The following is a 25,334-nucleotide window of genomic DNA, read 5'->3' as shown; positions in this document are numbered from 1 at the left end:
AAAGGAACTTCTCTAAGTGGGAAACACAAGAGAAGAAAAGCACCATAACAATTAAGAAAATGGTAATAGGAACATACATATCGATAATTACCTTAAATGTGAATGAATTAAATGCTCGAACCAAAAGACACAGGCTCACTGAATGGATACAAAAATAAGACCCATATATATGCTGTCTACAAGAGACCCACTTCAGACCTAGGGACACATACAGACTGAAAGTGAGGGGATGGAAAAAGATATCCCATGCAAATGGAAATTAAAAGAAAGCTGGGTTAGCAATACTCAATATCAGATAAAATAGACTTTAAAATAAAGAATGTTACAAGAGACAAGGAAGGACACTACATAATGATCAAGGGATCAATCCAAGAGAAGATATAACAATTATAAATATATATGCACCCAACATAGGAGCACCTCAATATATAAGGCAACTGCTAACAGCTCTAAAAGAGGAAATCGACAGTAACACAATAATAGTGGGGGACTTTAACACCTCACTTACACCAATGGACAGATCATCCAGACAGAAAATAAGGAAACACAAGCTTTAAATGACACAATAGACCAGATAGATTTAATTGATATATATAGGACATTCCATCCAAAAACAGATTACACTTTCTTCTCAAGTGCACACGGAACATTCTCCAGGATAGATCACATCTTGGGTCACAAATCAAGCCTCAGTAAATTTAAGAAAACTGAAATCATATCAAGCATCTTTTCTGATCACAATGCTATGAGATTAGAAATCAATTACAGGGGAAAAAAATGTAAAAAACACAAACATATGGAGGTTAAACAATACGTTACTAAATAACCAAGAGATCACTGAAGAAATCAAAGAGGAAATCAAAAAATACCTAGAGACAAATGACAATGAAAACACGACGATCCAAAACCTATGGGATGCAGCAAAAGCAGTTCTAAGAGGGAAGTTTATAGCAATACCTCAAGAAACAAGAAACATCTCAAATAAACAAGAAACATCTCAAATAAACAATCTAACCTTACACCTAAAGGAACTAGGGAAAGAAGAACAAACAAAACCCAAAGTTAGTAGAAGGAAAGAAATCATAAAGACCAGAGCAGAAATAAATGAAATAGAAACAAAGAAAACAATAGCAAAGATCAATAAAACTAAAAGCTAGTTCTTTGACAAGATAAACAAAATTGATAAACCATTAGCCAGACTCATCAAGAAAAAGAGGGAGAGGACTCAAATCAATAAAATTAGAAATGAAAAAGGAGAAGTTACAGCAGACACCACAGAAATACAAAGCATCCTAAGACACTACTACAAGTAACTCTATGCCAATAAAATGGACAACCTGGAAGAAATGGACAAATTCTTAGAAAGGGATAACCTTCCAAGACCGAACCAGGAAGAAACAGAAAATATGAACAGACCAATCACAAGTAATGAAATTGAAACTGTGATTAAAAATCTTCCAACAAACAAAAGTCCAGGACCAGATGGCTTCACAGGTGAATTCTACCAAACATTTAGAGAACAGCTAACACCCATCCTTCTCAAACTCTTCCAAAAAATTGCAGAGGAAGTAACACTCCCAAACTCATTCTATGAGGCCACCATCACCCTGATACCAAAACCAGACAAAGATACTACAAAAAAAGAAAATTATAGACCAATGTCACTCATGAACATAGATGCAAAAATCCTCAACAAAATACTAGCAAACAGAATCCAGCAATACATTAAAAGGATCATACACCATGATCAAGTGGGATTTATCCCAGGGATGCAAGGATTCTTCAATATACGCAAATAAATCAATGTGATACACCATATTAACAAATTGAAGAATAAAAACCATATGATCATCTCAATAGATGCAGAAAAACTTTTGACAAAATTCAACACCCATTTATGATAAAAACTCTCCAGAAAGTGGGCATAGAGGGAACCTAACTCAACATAATAAAGGCCATATAGGACAAACCCACAGCAAACATCATTCTCAATGGTGAAAAACTGAAAGTATTTCCTCTAAGATCAGGAACAAGGCAAGGATGTCCAACCTCACCACTATTATTCAACACAGTTTTGGAAGTACTAGCCATGGCAATCAAAGAAGAAAAAGAAATAAAAGGAATACAAATTGGAGAAGAAGAAGTAAAAATGTCACTGTTTGCAGATGACATGATACTATACATAGAGAATCCTAGAGATGCCACCAGAAAACTACTAGAGCGAATCAATGAATTTGGTAAAGTTGCAGGATACAAAATTAATGCACAGAAATCTCTGGCATTCCTATACACTAATGATGAAAAATCTGAAAGAGAAATTAAGGAAACACTCCCATTTACCACTGCAACAAAAAGAATAAAATATCTAGGAATAAACCTACCTAGGGAGACAAAAGACCTGTATGCAGAAAACTACAAGACACTGATGAAAGAAATTAAAGGTGATACAAACAGATGGGGAGATATACCATGTTTTGGATTGGAAGAATCAATACTGTAAAAATGCCTATACTACCCAAAGCAATCTACAGATTCAATAATTCCCTATCAAATTACCAATGGCATTTTTTACAGAACTAGAACAAAAAATCTTAAAATTTGTATGGAGACACAAAAGACCCCGAATAGCCAAAGCAGTCTTGAGGGAAAAAACAGAGCTGGAGCAATCAGACTCCCTGACTTCAGACTATACTACAAAGCTACAGTAATGAAGACAATATGGTACTGCCACAAAAACAGAAATATACATCAATGGAACAGGATAGAAAGCCCAGAGATAAACCCATGCACCTATGGTCAACTAACCTATGACAAAGGAGGCAAGGATATACAATGGAGAAAAGACAGTCTCTTCAATAAGTGGTGCTGGGAAAACTGACAGCTACATGTAAAAGAATGAAATTAAAACACTCCCTAACACCATACACAAAAATAAACTCAAAATGGATTACAGACCTAAATGTAAGACCGGATACTATAAAACTCTTAGAGGAAAACATAGGAAGAACACTCTTTGACATAAATCACAGCAAGATCTTTTTTGATCCACCCACTAGAGTAATGGAAATAAAAACAAAAATAAACAAATGGGACCTAATGAAACTTAAAAGCTTTTGCAAAGCAAAGGAAACTACAAACAAGACAAAAAGACAACCCTCATAATGGGAGAAAATATTTGCAAATGAAGCAACAGACAAAGGATTAATCTCCAAAATATACAAACAGCTCATGCAGCTCAATATTTAAAAAAACAAACAACCCAATCCAAAAATGGGCAGAAGACCTAAATAGACATTTCTCCAAAGAAGACATACAGATGGCCAAGAAGCACATGAAAAGCTGCTCAACATCACTAATTATTAGAGAAATGCAAATCAAAACTACAATGAGGTATCACCTCACACCAGTTAGAATGGGCATCAACAGAAAATCTACAAACAACAAATGCTGGAGAGGGTGTGGAGAAAAGGGAACCCTCTTGCACTGTTGGTGGGAATGTAAATTGATACAGCCACTATGGAGAACAGTATGGAGGTTCCTTAAAAAACTAAAAGTAGAACTACCCTATGACCCAGCAATCCCACTACTGGGCGTATACCCTGAGAAAACCATAATTCAAAAAGACACATGCACCCCAATGTTCACTGCAGCACTACTTACAATAGCCAGGTCATGGAAGCAACCTAAATGCCCATTGACAGATGAATGGATAAAGAAGATGTGGTACATATATACAATGGAATATTACTCAGCCATAAAAAGGAACGAAATTGGGTCATTTGTAGAGACGTGGATGGATCTAGAGACTGTCATACAGAGTGAAGTAAGTCAGAAAGAGAAAAACAAATATTGTATATTAACAAATATATGTGGAACCTAGAAAAATGGTACAGATGAACCGGTTTGCAGGCCAGAAATAGAGACACAGATGTAGAGAACAAATGTATAGACACCAAGGGGGGGAAAGTGGTGGGGGGGGGGGTGGGTGGTGTGATGAATTGGGAGATTGGGATTGACATGTATACACTAATATGTATAAAATGGATGACTAATAAGAACCTGCTGTATAAAAAAATAAATAAAATAAAATTCAAAAATTCAAAAAAAAATGGTATATAAGGCCCCCCACCAAAAAAAAAGAGATCAGGTAAGAGGAACAGATTCATATTTCAGGTCATATTTTAAGTTGAGCATCACAACTTGATCTGAATCCATCTGCACATTGTCCTAGAAAACAAGATAGCTGTCTTTTTGCTGTGTCGAATTTTTGATCCATCAGCAGGTCACCTGGCCTTATACCACCCAAGAAGCAGGATTTGCTTCTCTTTCTGGTCTTAGTTTTTGGAGAAACCTTTGTTTCTATAAAAATGTGGTGTGAATATGTTTTCTCTTCCAGCATGGCCCTCACCATCCCACAGGGCAAACAAAATGTTCCCTCCTTCCTGCTTATTTTCTCTTGTGTTCCTTCAGAGCATCCAAGATAATAGAAGAAACAGGTTGTTGGACAAATCAGTAGGTTGTCATGAAATTTGCAATATATACAGTTCAAATGGATCAGGGCCATGGAACTAGTTTAAGGCCTCTTGTTATCCTCTGGTGTAGCTTTGTGAAATAATCTCTGCCCTTTATACAACTTGGCATCACTGTGTTGATGAGAGGCAATGTGCTGAACAGGGTGAAGAAGCCTACTGGGCCAACCTGACAAGATGGAGAGGCAGCTGAGACACTGCTCCAGCCTCTTCCTCCCCGGAATCCATCACTGAGCAGGCACACTTCTTTGTTTTCTCTGAACAGCATAACATAAACTTCCTTAAGCTTTGAGTTTGCCAAAACCAGTTGGAATTGAGGATATCTGCTAATGGTACCCAAATATCCTATCAGTCAATGGATGATAAACACTAACATTGTAGAGAAGCACCATTATACTGCCCACATTGGTACTGCATCTTAGATTCTTTCCTATAACAGGGCCTGATGCTCCATGATGCTGACAAGGGGTTGACTCATGACATCTTCCATCTTTAAGCGAGTCACTGTGGACAAGATGCTGTGTAAGAAATGCTATAAAGTACTGGTTTTACTGCTAGTCTGAGTCTCACTCTGTGCTGGCAATGAGATTACAATAACACACTACAAAGATAAGTGTTATATGAACAACCTTAGTATTAGTAGCCATTATGGGAGAATTAAGAAAGAATCGTCTTTACACTTTAGATACCAAGATGGTGTTCTCGTGTCTGGCAGAAGAAGCATCGTAACAGTTATGAATGGAGTTGGCAACTGGTACAGCAGGCACTGTCCAATGGGGATAGAGAGAGTGAGGTGCCAGAAGTGACTTGTTATTCCCAGCATTAACATTTGAGTTGCTGGGAGGTCAGGACTGGGGTGGGGGAGGGGGTTTCTGGACCAAGACCAAGATAGCCAGACAGCAGAGGGTCCCCTTGTGGGGTTTAGGGCAGTGCCTATTCACCAACCAGTATCAAAGTACTTCAATATTTTCACAACTGGTTAAATTGCTGCATCAGCTGACTACCAGTCCTGGTTGCGATAAATCAACGCATATCATGCTTGGTAAAACCCAATTGGATCCTTGCTACCGAACACTGTAATCGCTAATAATGGGAATATACCACAGGCATGATCTTGCCAATGACCGTTTAATTTCACTAGGAATTTCAGGCATTTTTCAAGGAGATGTGGGATTAAACCAATTAAAATATTCATCACACGGCCATATACTTACAACAGCTGCAAAGATGTACTTCTGGTCTTTTTCTTGTAAAAAGAGCAGCACATCAGTTAGAAGTAGAGCTAGGATATCTTCAAAGGAAAAATATTACTAGTATTAATGAAGCAAACCACAATTCAAATGCCTTTATTAAAATTCTAATTTCACGTTTAAATAATTTAAGTAAACATACTAAAAATAAATACTAACTTTTAGTCTAATTATAAAACCTTTATTAAAATGCCTGTATTATGATAGCTAAAGATATATTTTATAGATAACTTAGTAGGTAAGCTGTGTTTAAGTGCATGCTTGTGTGTGTCACTGTTGGTACCGCTAAATCTCCAGCAAAATTTAATGTTGTAGCCTTCCAAATGGAAGAGAAATATTCAATAAAAAACAAGGTTCTAATAGAATGGAGCAAGCCCTTACCTTTACGGCAAAAAAGTGCTTAATTAAAAATGTTCATGGGCAGCTTCTGCCTTGAATTACTAAATACTAATATACTATACTAATATTAGTATATTATATATACTAATATTAGTATACTATATATACTAATCTGCTATTTTGTTCCATCTGGATCTGAGGGAAGTCTGAGGTCCTACACCTCCATTACATACTGTTCACAAGAACCCACCTTCACTATACCACTAACATTCTAACACAAAGTTACCCAGCTGTTCATTCCACAAAACAGATAAAGAGCAAATGACTTGGAGCCACAGGACCTACAGACTGTGGTTAATATTTTAGTTGTGGTTAATATTCTAAGTATGGTTCATGTTTAGTTGCAACATTGCAAGTTGCTGATCAATAAGTCCTTTGGTCATTTGTTGCAAGCACTACCAAAACTTGATAATCCTTCAGTGCGTAACAACCTTGGAGTACCTGGAATTTAACCACCTCTTCCTCTCATTGCTTACCTAAGGAAGATACTAAGACATATCAGAAACAAGAAGGTTGGGCCAGTGGTGCTTAACCCTGACTGCAGACTCACCTGGGTGCTTTGAGCATCCCTATGCCTGGGCTTCACCCCCAGACCAATAAAATCAGAACCTCTAGGAGGAGACTTGAGCATCAGTAAAATTTTTAAACTCCAGAGGCCATTCTAGGGTTTTAAATCCAGTGGCCAGTGTTGACAAAGCCTCGGACAAGGTGCTAGCTACAGAATCATTTCTTAAGGATCAGAATAAACTATTTTAGACTCTAACCAGATTAACAGGCAGGTTAATGCCTGATAGCAAACAGCACACCAATGTCAACGTGTATATTTATGCATTACTATGTATATTTATGTATTATATCATTCAGTCCCAAAGATGATGTTTAGAGTTCATTTTTCCCCCAATGGTCTGAGCCCCTGGCTGGCTTGGCACACAACAGATTCTGAGTGTGTAGGCACATTTTCCAGAATAATATTTCCATGCCAACAATTAGCAGAATTCTCAGGTCCTTTGATTCAAACATCGCAAACTTGAAAACCCATGCAATACATAGGAAGCCTTTTGCTTGAGGCAGCAAACTTCGCCCTAAGGTTTGTAGCATGGGCCACCTCTGCCTATGGAAGTTTTCATCTTGATCCTACAGGGATCTTTCCACTGACCTAGGGTTTGTGTGTGGGCCTGCATCGCTGAACCATTTTTCTTTGGAAAAATCTGTCCTCTGTTAAATGAATAGTGTGCGTGAACAAAAGGGAGAAACTGGTCTGTTAGAGCCACGGTACCTTTGAAACGACCCGTAGCAGTTTTCCAATAAACAAGGCCATCATATAACAGGGTCCTTTCTTTACTCATCAGTGTCTGTTTCCTAAACACGTGGCCATTTTTAAGCTTGGTATATGTTTTGTTTTCAATCTTATTTAGGATCTCAAGCCATTTTTGTTTTTTCTCATATTCGCTGACTTTTAAATCCACAGCTGCAATCATGTCTTTAATTAAGCAAAGAGCTTTGCATAAGTCTTTCTGTTCTTCAGTGTTCTCTGCATGGGAAAAAGAAAGAACAGACACCATGAAATAAGCCAGAGTGCTAATAAGGAAAAGAATTTTTCTTTAGTTTTAAATAAAGTTAAATACATCATCCAAATAGCAAAAATCCCAGAGCAAAAATATTGGATTAACTTCAAATATTCTATCATCACTCCGCACCACTCCTCCCCAAAAGGATGGTTAAAATGTGTCATTAAGAAGATTTACTTATCAGATGTTTCAGCAGAAACACTGTGACAGTATGATGTCTGAATTCTAGAGACTGGTCTGACCTTCCTTCCTAGAGCAGTGAATGTGTCATATCCCAAGTTAGGCCTTCCTTCCACCTTCCCAGACACAGGTAATTAAGCAAACCCCACACCTAGCTTCTTAGAACTTAACTGAGCTACAAGCCCAAGCTGGAGTCCTTTCCTAGAAGGGAGCTGAAGGGTGACTTGAATAGACCTTGGACTCATTTGCTTTCCTAGATCCCTCTCTCTCTAAAAAAATAACATTTAAAATTATAACTTACAACTGCATTAGCATAAAGATAAATATATTAATAATATATATTAAAACATTTTTTCAACCTAAAAAAAATGGGACCAAGGCACTGTGCAGAGTAGGTAACTCAGCCATGCTCACGCCAACAGAGTGGACGATCATCGAATCCAGCTGTTACTCTGAAATACTGGCCAAATCTCTTATCTCTAGATTATCTTAAGAAAAACTTCTGGAGAAGTTTTTGCAACAGCCTCCTGGAGCTCCAGATGAAACCAAATTTAGCTATTTTCTATATCTGATTTAAAAAAAAAAACTAATTGATGTTTATTGAGGTGAATGGAACGGAAAGGGAAAGTTTCAGGAGGTCAGAAAATGTTAGAAGGAGAGGAGAAAGAAAAACAACAGAGAAAATAAAAGATACTCTAAGAGCCTAGAGCAGCAGAAATAAACACACAGAAATAGCAGTGAAATGGAATAAGAACAAGTCCTCCAAAGGGTCTAAACTTTCCAGGCTCTAAATGCCTCAAATAGGTACATGAGGGCTTTGTGAGAAAACCAAGGAATAGATCGTGACACCAATCATTAACAAGGAAGATTTTCTCATTGCCCATGAAAAGAATATACTTCATTTACTTCACTACTTTACTATACCTGCCACCCACCTAAGCAGCACTCCCCACCATGAAAAAAAAAAAAAAGATTCTTCTTTATAAAGAGCATATTTTAAATATAGGAAAGTTGAGTAGAGAAAATCAAAGTTGAATTACAAAATGACTTAAAGTAAGGCCAAGAAAAGGCTCCGAGTCTTCTGACCTTCAGGAATAAATTACTGTCTTTTAACTGCTTGCAACTCAAAGTGCAGCAGCATTGGCCCCACTCGGGGGTTCTTGTTAGGAATGCTTACCTTGGGTTCTACCCCAGACCTACTGAATCGGAGTCTGCATGTAAATGAGATCCCCAGGTGAGGGGTACTCCTAATGAAATTCCAAAAGTACTGCCATAAAGAGTCACATGAACCAATGTTCCCAGCAACTAGAGAGGTTGGAGAAGTCTGACCTAACTAAGGAGGCAGTGTCCGTTCAGCCACTATGACGTCTACGCCTGCAGAGCCGTAAGTCACACTTCTCATTTCCGACACACAGTAGGCCATCACTGTCATGCATCCTACCTGGAATCTGGTATGGGATGATTCTTGGAGGAGCACTAGCTGGCCTAACACAGCCCGACAGATGTTAGTCTTTGAGTATTGTGTTCAACTTAAGAAAGAGAATATAACCATAATATAAACTAAAAGTCTTAATTTTGTTTTCATTCTTTAACTGAGAACAAAATTATGAGGCTTTTCTCTTTCTACTGTGCTTCTATTTTCTTTTATGTTAAATTATAGGAAGCAATACAAATGGGACATAAGGAATGGATGCTACCATTCCTGCCTGAACTTAGGTCCTAACGTGACTTAAAAAAAAATGGAAAGACCAAATCATGCATTTCTATTCACCGAGACCCCTTCCAAAAAAAGGATGTTAAAAGCTGACTTTTTAGAGTGGGAATTTAAGATCTCATTACCACTTTCATGATCTCCAAGTCAGTTGGTCATAATAAAGATAATAAAAACAGCTCCCACTTATCAAGCACCTTGTTTATACCAGGCTGTGTACTGGGCACTTTCTGAGACAATCTCACTTGATCCTCACAACAATTCCATAAGATAAAGATTAGTATTCTCATTTGGTAGTGGGGAGAACTGAGGCTCATTTCATTACCTTGCCCAACTAATGAGCGGCAGAGCCAAGTATCTGCAACGGCCATGCAAGTTTACGCAAGGCCAAACCAAAGCCCTTGTTAACAGAAGACACTACCACCCTAATAATTTACTCACGATCAATAAGCTAGCTTGAGGAACAGGCACTTTTATCTGTCCATTCATTGCACTGTTATATTTATTTATTGATAACCTATTCTGCACTAGGTTTTGAATCTAGACCCCTCAAGGAGCTTACAGGCCAGCCATGTGCATTAACAGGTTCTTAAAGGACATCCAGATGTTAGTCCTTGAACTTGATGAATTGACAGTGTCAAAAATAGCTCCTTCATAAATCATTCTCAATCTAATAAATCACTGCTGGGAAGGTAATAGGAAGATGAAGAAGAAGAGGTATTAAGGTCTGGATATGGGGGAAATATAGATGGGAAGGGTAGGGTCAAAGTATGAGGAAGTCTACTTGCTTTGGGCTGCTTGGAGGAATTCAGACTATTGGCCAAGTCACATTATGAAAGATAACTTTTCAAAATGGATCCAAATCCTAAGGCTTCACAGTTTTTCCATAATGAAAAATCTTTATGAATCAGGCACCCACAAGCATTTATAGCTGTTTACAACACCTCAGCTATGTTTAAGACTAATGAAAGAGGCAAATGTTTATCCCAGAAGTCATCACTCACCCTTTGTGTACTGCAATATCCTTTCCACCAAGACAGGGTATTTTGTGATGCGCTGAGTGACCAGCAGAATGCATTCTGGAATTCCTCGGCGTCGAGCCAAAAGATTACTATTTCGGAGCTTCAAATATATATATATATGCATATATTTTTTAATTTTAATATACACAAACACTACCTGTATTTTCTTTTTAGGTAGGAATTTAATAATACAAAGAATCTGCAACAGCATAATTCTATTCAGACATAACAGGCTGCATCATTAATTAAAACTTGATATATTGTCATTAAATTGTATACTTTGAAATTAATTTCAATAACCCAACTCTCCAAGATTAAGAAGTTTCAAGTTACACTGATGTACTTAGAGTTAATTCCAAAAATGAGCAGGTTTTAAGACTTATAAGTGCTAAGATTCATGAATAGCAGAAGTTTTGAAAAATACTCAGAAATCAAAGTTACACTTTGAACATGAGTTTGCAATTAACTGTTTGTTTTTCTAACAAGTTTTCCTCTACATTTGTTATTATTCATCATAGCATTTAAGTTTCCTCTAATCCGGGCAACTTTTTTCTAAATATCTCAAAGCCTTATTTTCAAGTTCTCAATACATATGTATGTTTAAAAAAAAAAAAGGAGGAGAATCCAGTAGCATTCTTAAAATGGTAGATAAAAAATTAGAATCTATGAAACTCTAAAGGACAAATTTCTTCAATAAGTAAGTAGGACACCAAAAAAATGGGATGGGAAGCATTCAATGTAAAGGCGATTTAAAAGACATAACCCCCCATGGATAATATATAAACCTTGGTCAGATCCTGATCCAATTTTATGAGCTAATGAGGGAAATTTGATTACTGGCCAGCTGTTTGAAGATATTAAAGAATTATTGTGTATTTAAGTGTAATAATGCCACTGTAATTTTTAAAAGATATATTGTTCAGCGATACAAGTTATATATGAAATGATGTGCATCACAGACTTGCTTCAAATTAATCCAGTGGGGGTGGGGTGGGTTCTTTATTTTTACTGTGGTTCTTCTGATTTATAACTTGTCAGGGCATGAAAAGCTTCACAGGATATTACAAAGGTGCTCAGAAGTATGGAGAACATGGCTTCGCAAATATAAATACAAAAGTAAATGATTTGGGAGAAATATTTTACTAACACAGAAAAAGAGGCTTTCTATCTTTGCCACAAACCTATCACTTCCTTCTTCCCTGAAAAACAGTACCTAATGTGAAACTTGGTTAGATCATCTAAAAAACAAGCATGAACTTCATGCTGGCTTACCATTTTGTAATAGAGTTTTAAAATACTTGCCTTAATAAAATTCTGAAACTTTTTATTCTGCTGGAGTTCTTTAAAGAGGCTAACAGCCTCCTTGTGATGGCTACAGAATTCCCCATATATTTTCTTCATTTTATTTGCATTTTCTTCTGAAAACTGAGAAGAAAAACATTTCAATGATGGTTTATAAATTTAGTCAGTTCTAAACACTAAAAAGAACATGCAATTTTCATATATTTCAGTACATTCTTTGCAAATAAAGAATAAACATCCAGGAATTTCTGACCGCAATCACTTCTCTTCCCCATATACTTTTTAAATTAAAGTAAGAGGAAGTAGTCAAGAGGCAAGAGGAAGACATCAACCTAATGTGATTATATTATATTGAACTAACTCATTTATCAATAGCCCAATGAAAAACATTTGATATCTTCTATTTTTGTGTGTTTATGCAACTTTATAATTTCAATTTATAGTTTTAATACTCTTATAGATTGAAGGGTATGGGGCACATGTGGGGATCCTCAGGAAGGTTGACATTTACATTGGGTAACTGATCATGTCCATGAACTCAGTCCTCGCTGGGAATTTAATTTTTGTCATCACAAATGGATCAACAGGCAGGTTCATTAGCCAAGATGACAGAGAAAGATCAGTAACCAGAAGGCCAATTTATTAACTGATGGACACAAGTAGAGATGTGGGCTGGATATTTCAATAACCTTGACCTGCAGAAAAATCTCTGTAGAAAAATCTACATGGGAACAACTTAGAATCATAAGATGGTATGGAGAGAATCAGCTGAATAATTTGAATGCCAATGTTTCAGATTCCGATGACCCTATGTATACATGTGGGTGTTGAAGATCATTGTAACAGAAACCAGAACACACTTACACCTCCTTAGAAAGTACATCCCTATCTCTGGTCTTTTCAACTTTGTTCACAGTTTTATCTATGCTTGAGGCCAATATATCTTACGAGATGATCCTTAAACCACCACCAATAATATATAGGTATAAATTTAACAAAACATACACAGGCCTTGTGTGCTGAAAACTACACAATGCTAATGAAAGAAATCAAATAAGATTTAAATAAATATACCATATTCATAGATTGGAAGACTCAACATAGTAAAGATGTCAATTCTCCCCAAATTAATGTACAAGTTTAATGCAATTCTTATCAAATCCCAGCAAGTGTTTGTACATATAGACAAGATTATTCTAGAATTTATATCAAAAGGTAAAGGAACTAGAATAGATAAAAACAATTTTAGAAAAGAAGAATAAAGTGAAAGAACTCAGTCTAGTCAATTTCAAGATTTATTCTATAACTACTGTAATTATGACTATGGAAGGATACACATAGATCAATGGAACAAAATAGGAACCCAAAATGCCCAACAGATTTTGACAGAAGGCAAAACAATTTATTGGAGGAAGGATAGCCTTTTCAACAAATGATATTGGAGCAGCTGAACATCCACAGGTCAAAAAAAAAAAAATAATAACCTTGACCAAAGTCTCATATTTTATACAAAAAGTTACTCCAAATGGATCACAGACCTAAATATAAAACATAAAACTATAAAACTTTTAGAAAAAAAAAAATAGGAGAAAATCTTTGGGATCTCAGGCTAGACAAAGAGGTCTTAGACTTGAAATCAAAAGCATGATCCTTAAAATATGAGGGAGTCCGGGAAAAAGTTTGGCCTGCATAAGAGGCAAGAGACCATTGTTTCAAGGTGTGCAAGGAGAGGGGATTCAGAGCACCGCCTAAATGAGCTTCAGAGACGGGCGCGAGCCGCGGCTATCAGCGTGGACCCCAGAGACGAGCATGAAACGCTAAGGCTGCTGCTGCAGCCACCAAGAATCCTGTGCACAAGCACAGGTCACTATCCACACCTCCCCTTCTGGGAGCCTGTGCAGCCCACCACTGCCAGGGTCCCGTAATCCAGGGACAACTTCCCCAGGAGAACACACGGTGTGCCTCAGGTTGTTGCAACATCATGCTGACCTCTGCCGCCGCAGGCTCGCCCCGCAGTCTGTACCCCTCCCTCCCCCAGGCCTGAATGAGCCAGAGCCCCCGAAGCAGCTGCTCCTGTAACCCCGTCCTGTCTGAGCGAAGAACAGATGCCCTCAGGCGACCTACACGCAGAGGCGGGGCCAAATCCAAAGCTGAACCCCAAGAGCTGTGCGAACAAAGAAGAGAAAGGGAAATTTCTCCCAGCAGCCTCAGGAGCAGCGGATTAAATCTCCACAATCAACTTGATGTACCCTGCATCTGTGGAATACCTGAATAGACAACAAATCATCCCAAAATTGAGGCGGTGGACTTTGGGAGCAACTGTAGACATGGGGATTGCTGTATGGGACTGACTAGATTCTGATTTTTATGTTTATCTTAGTATAGTTTTTAGTGCTTGTTATCATTGGTGGATTTGTTTATTGGTTTGGTTGCTCTCTTCTTTTTTTTTTAAATTACTTTTAAAATTTTTTTATTTTAATAATATTTTTCTTATTTTTTATTTTAATAACTTATTTTTTCTTTCTTTCTTTTTTTCCTCCCTTTTCTTCTGAAGCGTGTGGCTGACAGGGTCTTGGTGCTCCGGCTGGATGTCAGGCCTGAGCCTCTGAGGTGGGAGAGCCGAGTTCAGGACACTGGACCACCAGAGACCTCCCGGCCCCACGTAATATCAATCGGCAAGAGCTCTCCCAGAGATCTCTGTCTCAATGCTGAGACCCAGCTCCACTCAATGACCAGCAAGCTCCAGTGCTAGACACCCCATGCCAAACAACGAGCAAGACAGGAACACAACCTCACCCATTAGCAGAGAGGCTGCCTAAAATCATAATAAGGCCACAGACACCCCAAAACACACCACCAGATACGGTCCTATCCACCAGAAAGACAAGATCCAGCCTCACCCACCACAACACAGGCACCAGTCCCCTCCACCAGGAAGCCTACACAACCCACTGAACCAACCTTAGCCACTGGGGGCAGACACCAAAAACAATGGGAACTACGAAACTGCAGCCAGCAAAAATGAGACCCCCACAAAGAAAGTTAAGCAAAATAAGAAGACAGAGAAATACGCAGCAGATGAAGGAGCAAAATAAAAACTCACCAGACCAAACAAATGAAGAGGAAATAGGCAGTCTACCTGAAAAAGAATTCAGAGTAATGATAGTAAAGATGATCCAAAATCTTGGAAATAGAATGGAGAAAATACAAGAAACGATTAACAAGGACCTAGAAGAACTAAAGAGCAAACAAACAATGATGAACAACACAATAAATGAAATTAAAAATTCTCTTGAAGGAATCAATAGCAGAATAACTGAGGCAGAAGAACGGATAAGTGACCTGGAAGATAAAATAGTGGAAATAACTACCGCAGAGCAGAATAAAGAAAAAAGAATGATAAGAATTAAGGACAGTCTCAGAGACCTCTGGGACAACATCAAATGCACCAACATTCGAATTACAGGGGTCCCAGAAGAAGAAGAGAAAAAGAAAGGGACTGAGAAAATATTTCAAGAGATTACAGTTGAAAACTTCCCTAACATGGGAAAGGAAATAGTCAATCAAGTCGAGGAAGTGCAGAGAGTCCCATACAGGATAAATCCAAGGAGAAACACGCTGAGAGACATATTAATCAAACTATCAAAAATTAAACACAAAGAAAAAATATTAAAAGCAGCAAGGGAAAAGCAACAAATAACATACAAGGGAATCCCCATAAGGTTAACAGCTGATCTTTCAGCAGAAACTCTGCAAGCCAGAAGGGAGTGGCAGGACATATTAAAAGTGATTAAAGGGAAAAACCTACAACCAAGATTACCCAGCAAGGATCTCGTTCAGATCTGACAGAGAAATTAAAACTTTTACAGACAAGCAAAAGCTAAGAGAATTCAGCACCACCAAACCAGCTTTACAACAAATGCTAAAGGAACTTCTCTAGGTAGGAACACAAGGGAAGGAAAAGACCTACAACAACAAACCCAAAACAATTAAGAAAATGGTAATAGGAACATACATATCAATAACTATGTTAAATGTAAATGCATTAAATGCCCCAACCAAAAGACATAGACTGGCTGAATGGATACAGAAACAAGGCCGGTATATATGCTGTCTACAAGAGACCCACTTCAGACCTAGGGACACATACAGACTGAAAGTGAGGGGATGGAAAAAGATATTCCATGCAAATGGAAATCAAAAGAAGGCTGGAGTAGCAATTCTCATATCAGACAAAATAGACTTTAAAATAAAGACTATTACAAGAGACAAAAAAGGACACTACATAATGATCAAGGGATCATTCCAAGAAGAAGATAAAACTATTGTAAATACTTATGCACCCACCATAGGAGCACCTCAATACATAAGGCAAATACTAACAGCCATAAAAGGGGAAATCGACAGTAACACAATCATAGTAGGGGACTTTAACACCCCATTTTCACCAATGGACAGATCATCCAAAATGAAAATAAATAAGGAAACACAAGCTTTAAATGACACATTAAACAAGATGGACATAATTGATATTTAAGGACATTCCATCCAAAAACAACAGAATACACTTTCTTCTCAAGTGCTCATGGAACATTCTCCAGGATAGATCATATCTTGGGTCACAAATCAAGCCTTGGTAAATTTAAGAAAATTGAAATCATATCAAGTATCTTTTCCGACCACAACGCTATGAGACTAGATATCAATTACAGGTAAAAAACTGTAAAAAATACAAACACATGGAGGATAAACAATACACTACTAAATAACCAAGAGATCACTGAAGAAATCAAAGAGGAAATCAAAAAATACCTAGAAACAAATGACAATGAAAACACGACAACCTAAAACCTATAGGAAGCAGCAAAAGCAGTTCTAAGAGGGAAGTTTATAGCAATACAATCCTACCTCAAGAAAACAAGAAACATCTCAAATAAACAACCTAACCTTACACCTAAAGCAATTAGAGAAAGAACAAAAAAACCCCAAAATTGGCAGAAGGAAAGAAATCATAAAAATCAGATCAGAAATAAATGAAAAAGAAATGAAGGAAACAATAGCAAAGATCAATAAAACTAAAAGCTGGTTCTTTGACAGGATAAACAAAATTGATAAACCATTAGCCAGACTCATCAAGAAAAAAAGGGAAAAGACTTAAATCAACAGAATTAGAAATGAAAAGGGAGAAGTAACAACAGACACTGCAGAAATACAAAAGATCATGAGAGATTACTACAAGCAACTAAATGCCAATAAAATGGACAACTTGGAAGAAATGGATAAATTCTTACAAAAGCACAACCTTCTGAGACTGAACCAGGAAGAAATAGAAGATATAAACAGACCAATCACAAGCACTGAAATTGAAATTGTGATTAAAAATCTTCCAACAAACAAAAGCCCAGGACCAGATGGCTTCCCAGGCGAATTCTATGAAACATTTAGAGAAGAGCTAACACCCATCCTTCTCAAACTCTTTCAAAATATAGCAGAGGGAGGAACACTCCCAAACTCATTCTACGAGGCCACCATCACTCTGATACCAAAATCAGACAAAGATGTCACAAAGAAAGAAAACTACAGGCCAATATCACTGATGAACATAGATGCAAAAATCCTCAACAAAATACTAGCAAACAGAATCCAGCAGCACATTAAAAGGATCAAACACCATGATCAACTGGGGTTTATCCCGGGAATACAAGGATTCTTCAATATACGCAAATCAATCAATGTGATACACCGTATTAAGAACCTTAAGGATAAAAACCATATGATCATCTCAATAGATGCAGAAAAAGCTTTTGACAAAATTCAACACCCATTTAGGATAAAAACCCTCCAGAAAGTAGGCATAGAGGGGACTTATGTCAACATAATAAAGGCCATATATGACAAACCCACAGCTAACATCGTCCTCAATGGGGAAAAACTGAAACCACCTCCACTAAGATAAGGAACAAGACAAGGCTCCCCACTCTCACCAATATTATTCAACATAGTTTTGGAAGTTTTAGCCACAGCAATCAAGAGAAGAAAAAGAAATAAAAGAATGCAAATCGGAAAGGAAGAAGTAAAACTGTCACTGTTTGCAGATGACATGATACTATACATAGAGAATCCTAAAGATGCTACCAGAAAACTACTAGAGCTAATCAATGAATTTGGTAATGTAGCAGGATACAAAATTAATGCACAGAAATCTCTTGCATTCCTATACACTAATGATGAAAAATCTGAAAGAGAAATTAAGGAAACACTCCCATTTACCATTGCAACAAAAAGAATAAAATACCTAGGAATAAACCTACCTAAGGAGACAAAAGACCTGTATGCAAAAAACTATAAGGCACTGTTGAAAGAAATTAAAGATGATACAAACAGATGGAGAGATATACCATGTTCTTGGATTGGAAGAATCAATACTGTGAAAATGACTATACTACCCGAAGCAATCTACAGATTCAATGCAATCCCTATCAAACTACCAATGGCATTTTTCACAGAACTAGAACAAAAAAATATCACAATTTGTATGGAAACACAAAAGACCCCGAATAGCCAAAGTAATCTTGAGAAAGAAAAATGGAGCTGGAGGAATCAGGCTCTCTGACTTCAGACTGTACTACAAAGCTACAGTAATCAAGACAGTATTGTACTGGCACAAAAAAAGAAATACAGATCAATGGAACAGGAGAGAAAGCCCAGAGATAAACCCATGCACATATGGTCACCTTATGTTTGATAAAGGAGGCAAGAATATACAATGGAGAAAAGACAGCCTCTTCAATAAGTGGTGCTGGGAAAACTGGACAGCTACATGTAAAAGAATGAAATTAGAACACTCCCTAACACCATACACAAAAATAAACTCAAAATGGATTAAAGACCTAAATGTAAGGCCAGACACTATAAAACTCTTAGAGGAAAACATAGGAAGAACACTCTAGGACATAAATCACAGCAAGATCCTTCGTGACCCACCTCCTAGAGAAATGGAAATAAAAACAAAAATAAACAAATGGGACCTAATGAAACTTAAAAGCTTTTGCACAGCAAAGGAAACCATAAACAAGACGAAAAGACAACCCTCAGAATGGGAGAAAATATTTGCACATGAAGCAACTGACAAAGGATTAATCTCCAAAATATACAAGCAGCTCATGCAGCTCAATATCAAAAAAAACAAACAACCCAATCCAAAAATGGGCAGAAGACCTAAATAGACATTTCTCTAAAGAAGATATACAGATTGTCAACAAACACATGATAGGATGCTCAACATCACTAATCATTAGAGAAATGCAAATCAAAACTACAATGAGGTATCACCTCACACCAGTCAGAATGGCCATCATCAAAAAATCTACAAACAATAAATGCTGGAGAGGGTGTGGAGAAAAGGGAACCCTCTTGCACTGTTGGTGGGAATGTAAATGGATACAGCCACTATGGAGAACAGTATGGAGGTTCCCTATAAAACTAAAAACAGAACTACCCTACAACCCAGCAATCCCACTACTGGGCATATATCCTGAGAAAACCATAATTCAAAAAGAATCATGTACCACAATGTTCATTGCAGCACTATTTACAATAGCCAGGACATGGAAGCAACCTAAGTGTCCACTGACAGATGAATGGATAAAGATGTGTGACACATATATACAATGGAATATTACTCAGCCATAAAAAGAAACGAATTGAGTTATTTGGAGTGAGGTGGATGGACCTAGAGTCTGTCATACAAAGTGAAAATAAGTCAGAAAGAGAAAAACAAATACCGTATGCTAACACATATATATGGAATCTAAAAAAAAAAAAAGTGGTTCTGAAGAACCTAGGGTCAGGACAGGAACAAAGACGCAGATGTAGAGAATGGACTTGAGGACACGGGAAGGGGGAAGTGTAAGCTGGGATGAAGTGAGAGAGTGGCACTGACATATATACACTACCAAATGTAAACTAGATAGCTAGTGGGAAGCAGCTGTATAGCACAGGGAGATCAGCTCAGTGCTTTGTGACCACCTAGAGGGCTGGGATAGGGAAGGTTGGAGGGAGACACAAGAGGGAGGAGATATGGGGATATATGTATATGTATAGCTGATTCACTTTGTTATAAAGCAGAAACTAACACACCATTGTAAAGCAACTATACTCCAATAAAGATGTTAAAAAATAAAATAAAATAAAAGTCACCTCATTAACATAGCAAAAGACACTTTTTACCACTCAGCACTTAGGAAATTCAAAAGAGTTTTAAAAGCTCTGTGCCTATGGAATCTAAAAAAAAAAAAAAGGTTCTGATGAACCTAGGGGCAGGACAGGAATAAAGATGCAGATGTAAAGAATGGACTTGAGGACGTGGGGAGGGGGAAGTATAAGCTGGGACGAAGTGAGAGAGCAGCACTGACATATATACACTACGAAATGTAAAACAGTTAGTGGGAAGCAGCTGCATAGCACAGGGAGATCAGCTCTGGGCTTTGTGACCACCTAGAGGGGTGGGATAGGGAGGGTGGGAGGGAGACACAAGAGGGAGGGGATATGGGGATATATGTATATGTATAGCTGATTCACTTTGTTATACAGCAGAAACTAACACAACATCGTAAAGCAATTATACTCCAATAAAGATGTTTAAAAATAAATAAATAAACAAACTGTGGTACATTCATACTCTGGTATACAACTCAACAATAAAAAGGAACGAACTACTGACATACACAGCCATCTAGACGATGCAGGGAATTGTGTTGAGTTGAAAAAAAGCCAATCCAAAAGGGACATACATACTGTGTATATAATCTATATAACATGTATGTAATTTATATAACTGGATTGAAATGACAAAATTATCGAAAGAACAGATCAGTGATTGCCAGCAGATGGGGACAGGAGCGAAGTAGGTGTGGCTATAAAATGGCCAGATGAGGAATCCTCATTGTGATAGAAATGTTCTGGCGTTTTGCTGTATCCCTATCAGTATCCTGGTTGTGGTACTGTATTATAGCTCTGTAAGATATTACCATTGGGGAAAAAATAATTTTAAAATGCCAACCCCCTGACCCAATCCTATCAAACAACACACTAGGGGTCGGGAGCACAGAATACCTCGTTCTTAACAAGCTTTAGGAGATTCCTATGTACCTGAAATTGGAAAACCACTGCTATATATCAAGTACGTTCCACATGTTCACAATTTCTCACCAACACCGCAAGTTCCCACTGACTAAATTACCATCACATTCCAGCCCAGCCTCCTGAGATCTACGGAGTCCCAGAGGTTGGAGTGTGGGATTTCCCCAGACTCTCTCATACATCCTTCAACAGCTTGCTCTCCCTCTGCTCCTACAGAGTGCCACTCCCACAGCCATTGTCTGAGGACTTTGCTAATATATTCTTCAGGAGATAACTTTATTTACATAGTATTGGAAGGAAGCCCTTGCCATACCCACTAAGCATGTCCACCAACTGGAACACAAAAGCAGACTTAATCCTTTTCTCTGAATACCGAGGATTTTCCTTTTCATCCAAAAGACCACCAGGCTCACCCTGTGTAATAGCCAATTTCCCAAAACTTGTCCTCAAATTCCATAAAATTAAATAAAAAATATATCTGGTAAAGATGTGAAATTTTTGTTAACTATGAAAGTGACACAAGAACGAAAAAATGTTTTAAATGATTAGAATTAAAAGTCATGATTGTTTGCATCAAGGAAAGAGAGATTATGCAAATACTTTCAAATGATAAAATAATCTCGCACTTCATTTTTGAATGCACTCACTCGGATTCAAGTTCACCAAGACACAATCAGACATTTTTATTCAAACTGTCTTCCCAAGTACTTTACGGTCTCTTAACCTGGCACTGTATATGTTTCAGGTGAATTATGAAGACAGAACAGGTCTAGGACTTTAAAGATAATATGCAAAGCAGATAGTGATTTGATTAGAAACTTATTACTAGTGTGGATTTTTACATTGTTAGACATGAGGAAGAAGATTTTGGGCAATTGTCAGTATTCTTTTTTCTTTTTGTGTATTAAAAATATTTGTATTTAAGCATATTTAAATGTTTAACCTATAGACCAACAGCTAAACTCGACTGGTGTGTGTGACAGGGTGAAACTGATACAAAATTAATATTCTGGAGGGGACACTTTAGCATCAACTTAGAGAACGCCAAACTAAAGTAATTAGGGATAGATCTCCATGCCTTTCCTCAAATGCTGTAAGTGACTGCAAAACACAGCATTGGAGTGAATTCCTGGTGTGTTTTTCCCAAGTGACCCATTCATTCAATAAATATTTATAGTACCAAGCACTGTTCTAGGTGTTGAAATACAGTGGTAACCAAACAGACGAGACTCCTTGCCTTACTGGGACTTACAGACTAGTGATGGTAGAAAGCTTCCCCAGAATGTCACTGTGGATATCACAAAGATATATTCTTAACTCAGATCCCAGCTATGCCACTTATGAGATGTGTGACCTTGAGAAAGTCATTACTTCTCCATGCCTCAGTTTGAGGGAAAATAAATATTTGCCTCACTGTGTTGTGATGGCTAAGTGAGGTAATATAATGGAAGTACCTTGAAAGTCCCTGCCATGTTAAGGCTGCTGGATACATGTTATTTAACTTCTGTATTAGCATGTTTTAAATGCAGAGCCTCTTTCAGAGAGATCGGGGACCAATACAAATTGTCAAAAGTAAGGTTTTTTTTTTTTTTTTAAACTAGGAGAGTGGCACAGCCCATTCTCACTGATGCTTCAAACATCCCAAGCACCTAAAAAGTGCCTCCTTTGAGTGAGATATGCTTGTCTTATGCCCCAGGCATGAACTCCAGGGCTTTCATGATAATAGATCTGCCTCACTCTTCCTAAAATTAGGCAGCACTTATCTTGGAGATATCGGTGAGACTATCATGGGCCACTCAGGAAGGCATGTTACTAGAGAGCCCATCACATCAAGAAGTCTAAGTAGGGAATTCCTTGGTGGTCTAGTGATTAGGACTCCACGCTTTCACTGCCGAGGGCAAGGGTTCAATCCCTGCTTGGGAAACTAAGATCCTGCAAGCCGCACAGCATGGCAAAAAAAAAAAAGAAGTCTAAGTAAATTTTCTCCAGCCAAGTCCTGTGACACATAGAAGAGTCACTGGCTATTAAAAACTCTCAGACATCGGTCATACACACCAACATCAAATAAAAGACAACCAGCTAAACCCATCTGTCAATAATCATAATGAAATCAATTCCAGTTCTCTGCAGGTTTTGAATACTCTAGACAGTCTGCATATCTTTAGGTTTTGAGGTTTTAAGACGTTTAAACCTTTCTCACCTGTTGTACTAGAATATCTCCAATTCGGTTGATGACGAAATTCCTGTCGTTGCCAACACAGGATTCTTGCCTTCGCTCCTTCATACTATAGAAGAAATGCCTGTGGATTTCAAGTAACTCATCTAAACAGGGGAAGATTTTATCCACAGTGCTGTGGTCAAGCTGCAGCTCCTCCTTCATCCCTTTCCTGAAGATCTCAGACATGATGAACAGGGTCTGGATGTGATGCATTTCTGTCTGCATTAGCTCTGAAACAGGTGAGCAGAAACAAGCTTTAAAACAAGTGTCCTCTGATGTTAACTAGACTTACTGTGGTGATCATTTTGCAATATAGACAATTATCACTAAGTTGTACACCTGAAACTAATATAATGTTGTATGTCAATTATACCTCAATTTTTAAAAAAAGTATCCCTATTGACCTAAATTAGTAGCTAAACACTGTATGTTACACAAATTTAAAAAAAAAAGAGGGAATGTTTAGGAATAATAATATTCTTCTACTGTTGAAGTCAGCATTGATTAAACATTTAATGTAAGCTCAAAATATTAAACTATTCTCTTTTTTCCAGACATTATATGAGGATATGTATGTCAAGTCCAAGATGTAAGAATCCAATGTATCAAACTTTCATAATATAACCAGCTAACATCTTTAGGTATCTTCAGTTGGGAACCAGGTTTTATTTTCCCCTGAATGCTCTATAAAATAAAACTCAGTTTACCTCTTTTCTTTCTTTTTCCTTCTTTCATTTTTGTGTGTGTGTGTGTGTGTGTTTTGCATTGAGTAGGAGCACAATTAATTTGGTGAATTATGTTGAATTAAATATAATAAAGTTCCTCAATGCATACAACAGTAGGTCCTTTCTATTACTGGATCTGTCTCTGAAATTCCATTTTCTCCAGGAGAAAACATTGTGTCATGATCAAGGGACATCATCAAAAAAGTAAAAAGACAACCCATACGATGGGAGAAAATATTTGCAAATCATGTATTTCATAAGGGACTTGAGTCCAGAATATATAAAGAACTCTTATGACTCAACAACAACAAAAAAACCCACTTCAAAATAGGCCAAAGATTTGAATAGATGTTTCTCTAAAGAGATATACCAATAGCCAATGTGCACATGAAAAGATGCACAACATCATTAGCCATCAGGCAAATACAAACCCAAACCACAATGAGACACCACTTTACACACACTACAATAATTGTAATTTAAAGGATGAACAATAAAGAAGCCTTGGTAAGATGTGGAGAAATTGAAACCCTCATACATTGCTGGTGTGAATGTAAAATGGTACAGCTGCTTTGGAAAACAGGCAGTTCTTCAAAAGGTTAAACATAAAGGTACCATGTGACCCCCAAAGTGGGAACAACCCAAAATGACCATCAAGTCATGATCAGATGAACAAAGTGTGGTATATCTATACAATGAAATATTACTCAGCCACAAAAAGGAATAGAGTGCTGATTTCTATTACAGCATGGATGAACCTTGAAAACAATATGTTAAGTGAAAGAAGCCAGGTCCAAAAAACTAAATATTGTAATGTTCACAGGGACATATTCATAGGGACAGAAAGTAGATTAGTGGTTGCCAGGTACTGGTGGGAGGGGACAAAGGGGAGTGACTGCTAATGGGCACAGGGTTTCTTTCTGGAGTGATGAAAATGCTCTGGAATTAAATAGTGGTTGATGGTTGCACAACTTTATACATATACTAAAACTTTACAAATATACTACAATATAGATTATACACTGTAAAGGGGTGAATTTGATCTCAATTTTTTGTGACTATAGCTCAATTTTAAAAAGGCATCATGAGAGAAAATAATAATTCACAATTTGTAGGAGCATCAGAAGTACAAGTTCTAGATTAATGAGTATTTCCAAACTCATGTTCATGTTTTGAAAAAGAACACAAAACATCAGCCATGGAGGGTAAACAAATCTAAATGTAGCCTTGTTTATTATTTTATCATAAACAAAACTCTAACTGGGAACTAACTTTAAATTATTATTATT

The 25,334-nt window shown here is 37.4% G+C and overlaps 1 protein-coding gene across 8 annotated transcripts in view; it reads right to left on the bottom strand.

The window, feature by feature from the left end:
* Positions 1 to 25,334, bottom strand: part of ARHGEF28 (Rho guanine nucleotide exchange factor 28) — a 305,032-nt gene that overhangs the window by 52,746 nt on the left and 226,952 nt on the right. For all 8 annotated transcript variants that reach the window (XM_061189357.1, XM_061189352.1, XM_061189354.1 and 5 more), the window contains 5 exons: positions 23,303 to 23,550; positions 11,962 to 12,084; positions 10,642 to 10,759; positions 7,455 to 7,709; positions 5,744 to 5,820 (listed from right to left, as the gene is read on the bottom strand). In XM_061189357.1, the coding sequence (XP_061045340.1) occupies positions 5,744 to 5,820; positions 7,455 to 7,709; positions 10,642 to 10,759; positions 11,962 to 12,084; positions 23,303 to 23,550 (821 nt within the window). The remainder of the gene's footprint in view (positions 1 to 5,743; positions 5,821 to 7,454; positions 7,710 to 10,641; positions 10,760 to 11,961; positions 12,085 to 23,302; positions 23,551 to 25,334) is intronic.

The sequence above is a fragment of the Eubalaena glacialis genome, chromosome 4 (assembly GCF_028564815.1).
Source record: "Eubalaena glacialis isolate mEubGla1 chromosome 4, mEubGla1.1.hap2.+ XY, whole genome shotgun sequence".
NCBI classification, from domain to species: Eukaryota; Metazoa; Chordata; class Mammalia; order Artiodactyla; family Balaenidae; genus Eubalaena; species Eubalaena glacialis.
Note: the sequence above shows the minus strand (reverse complement) of the source record. Positions and strands in the feature narration are given on the sequence as shown.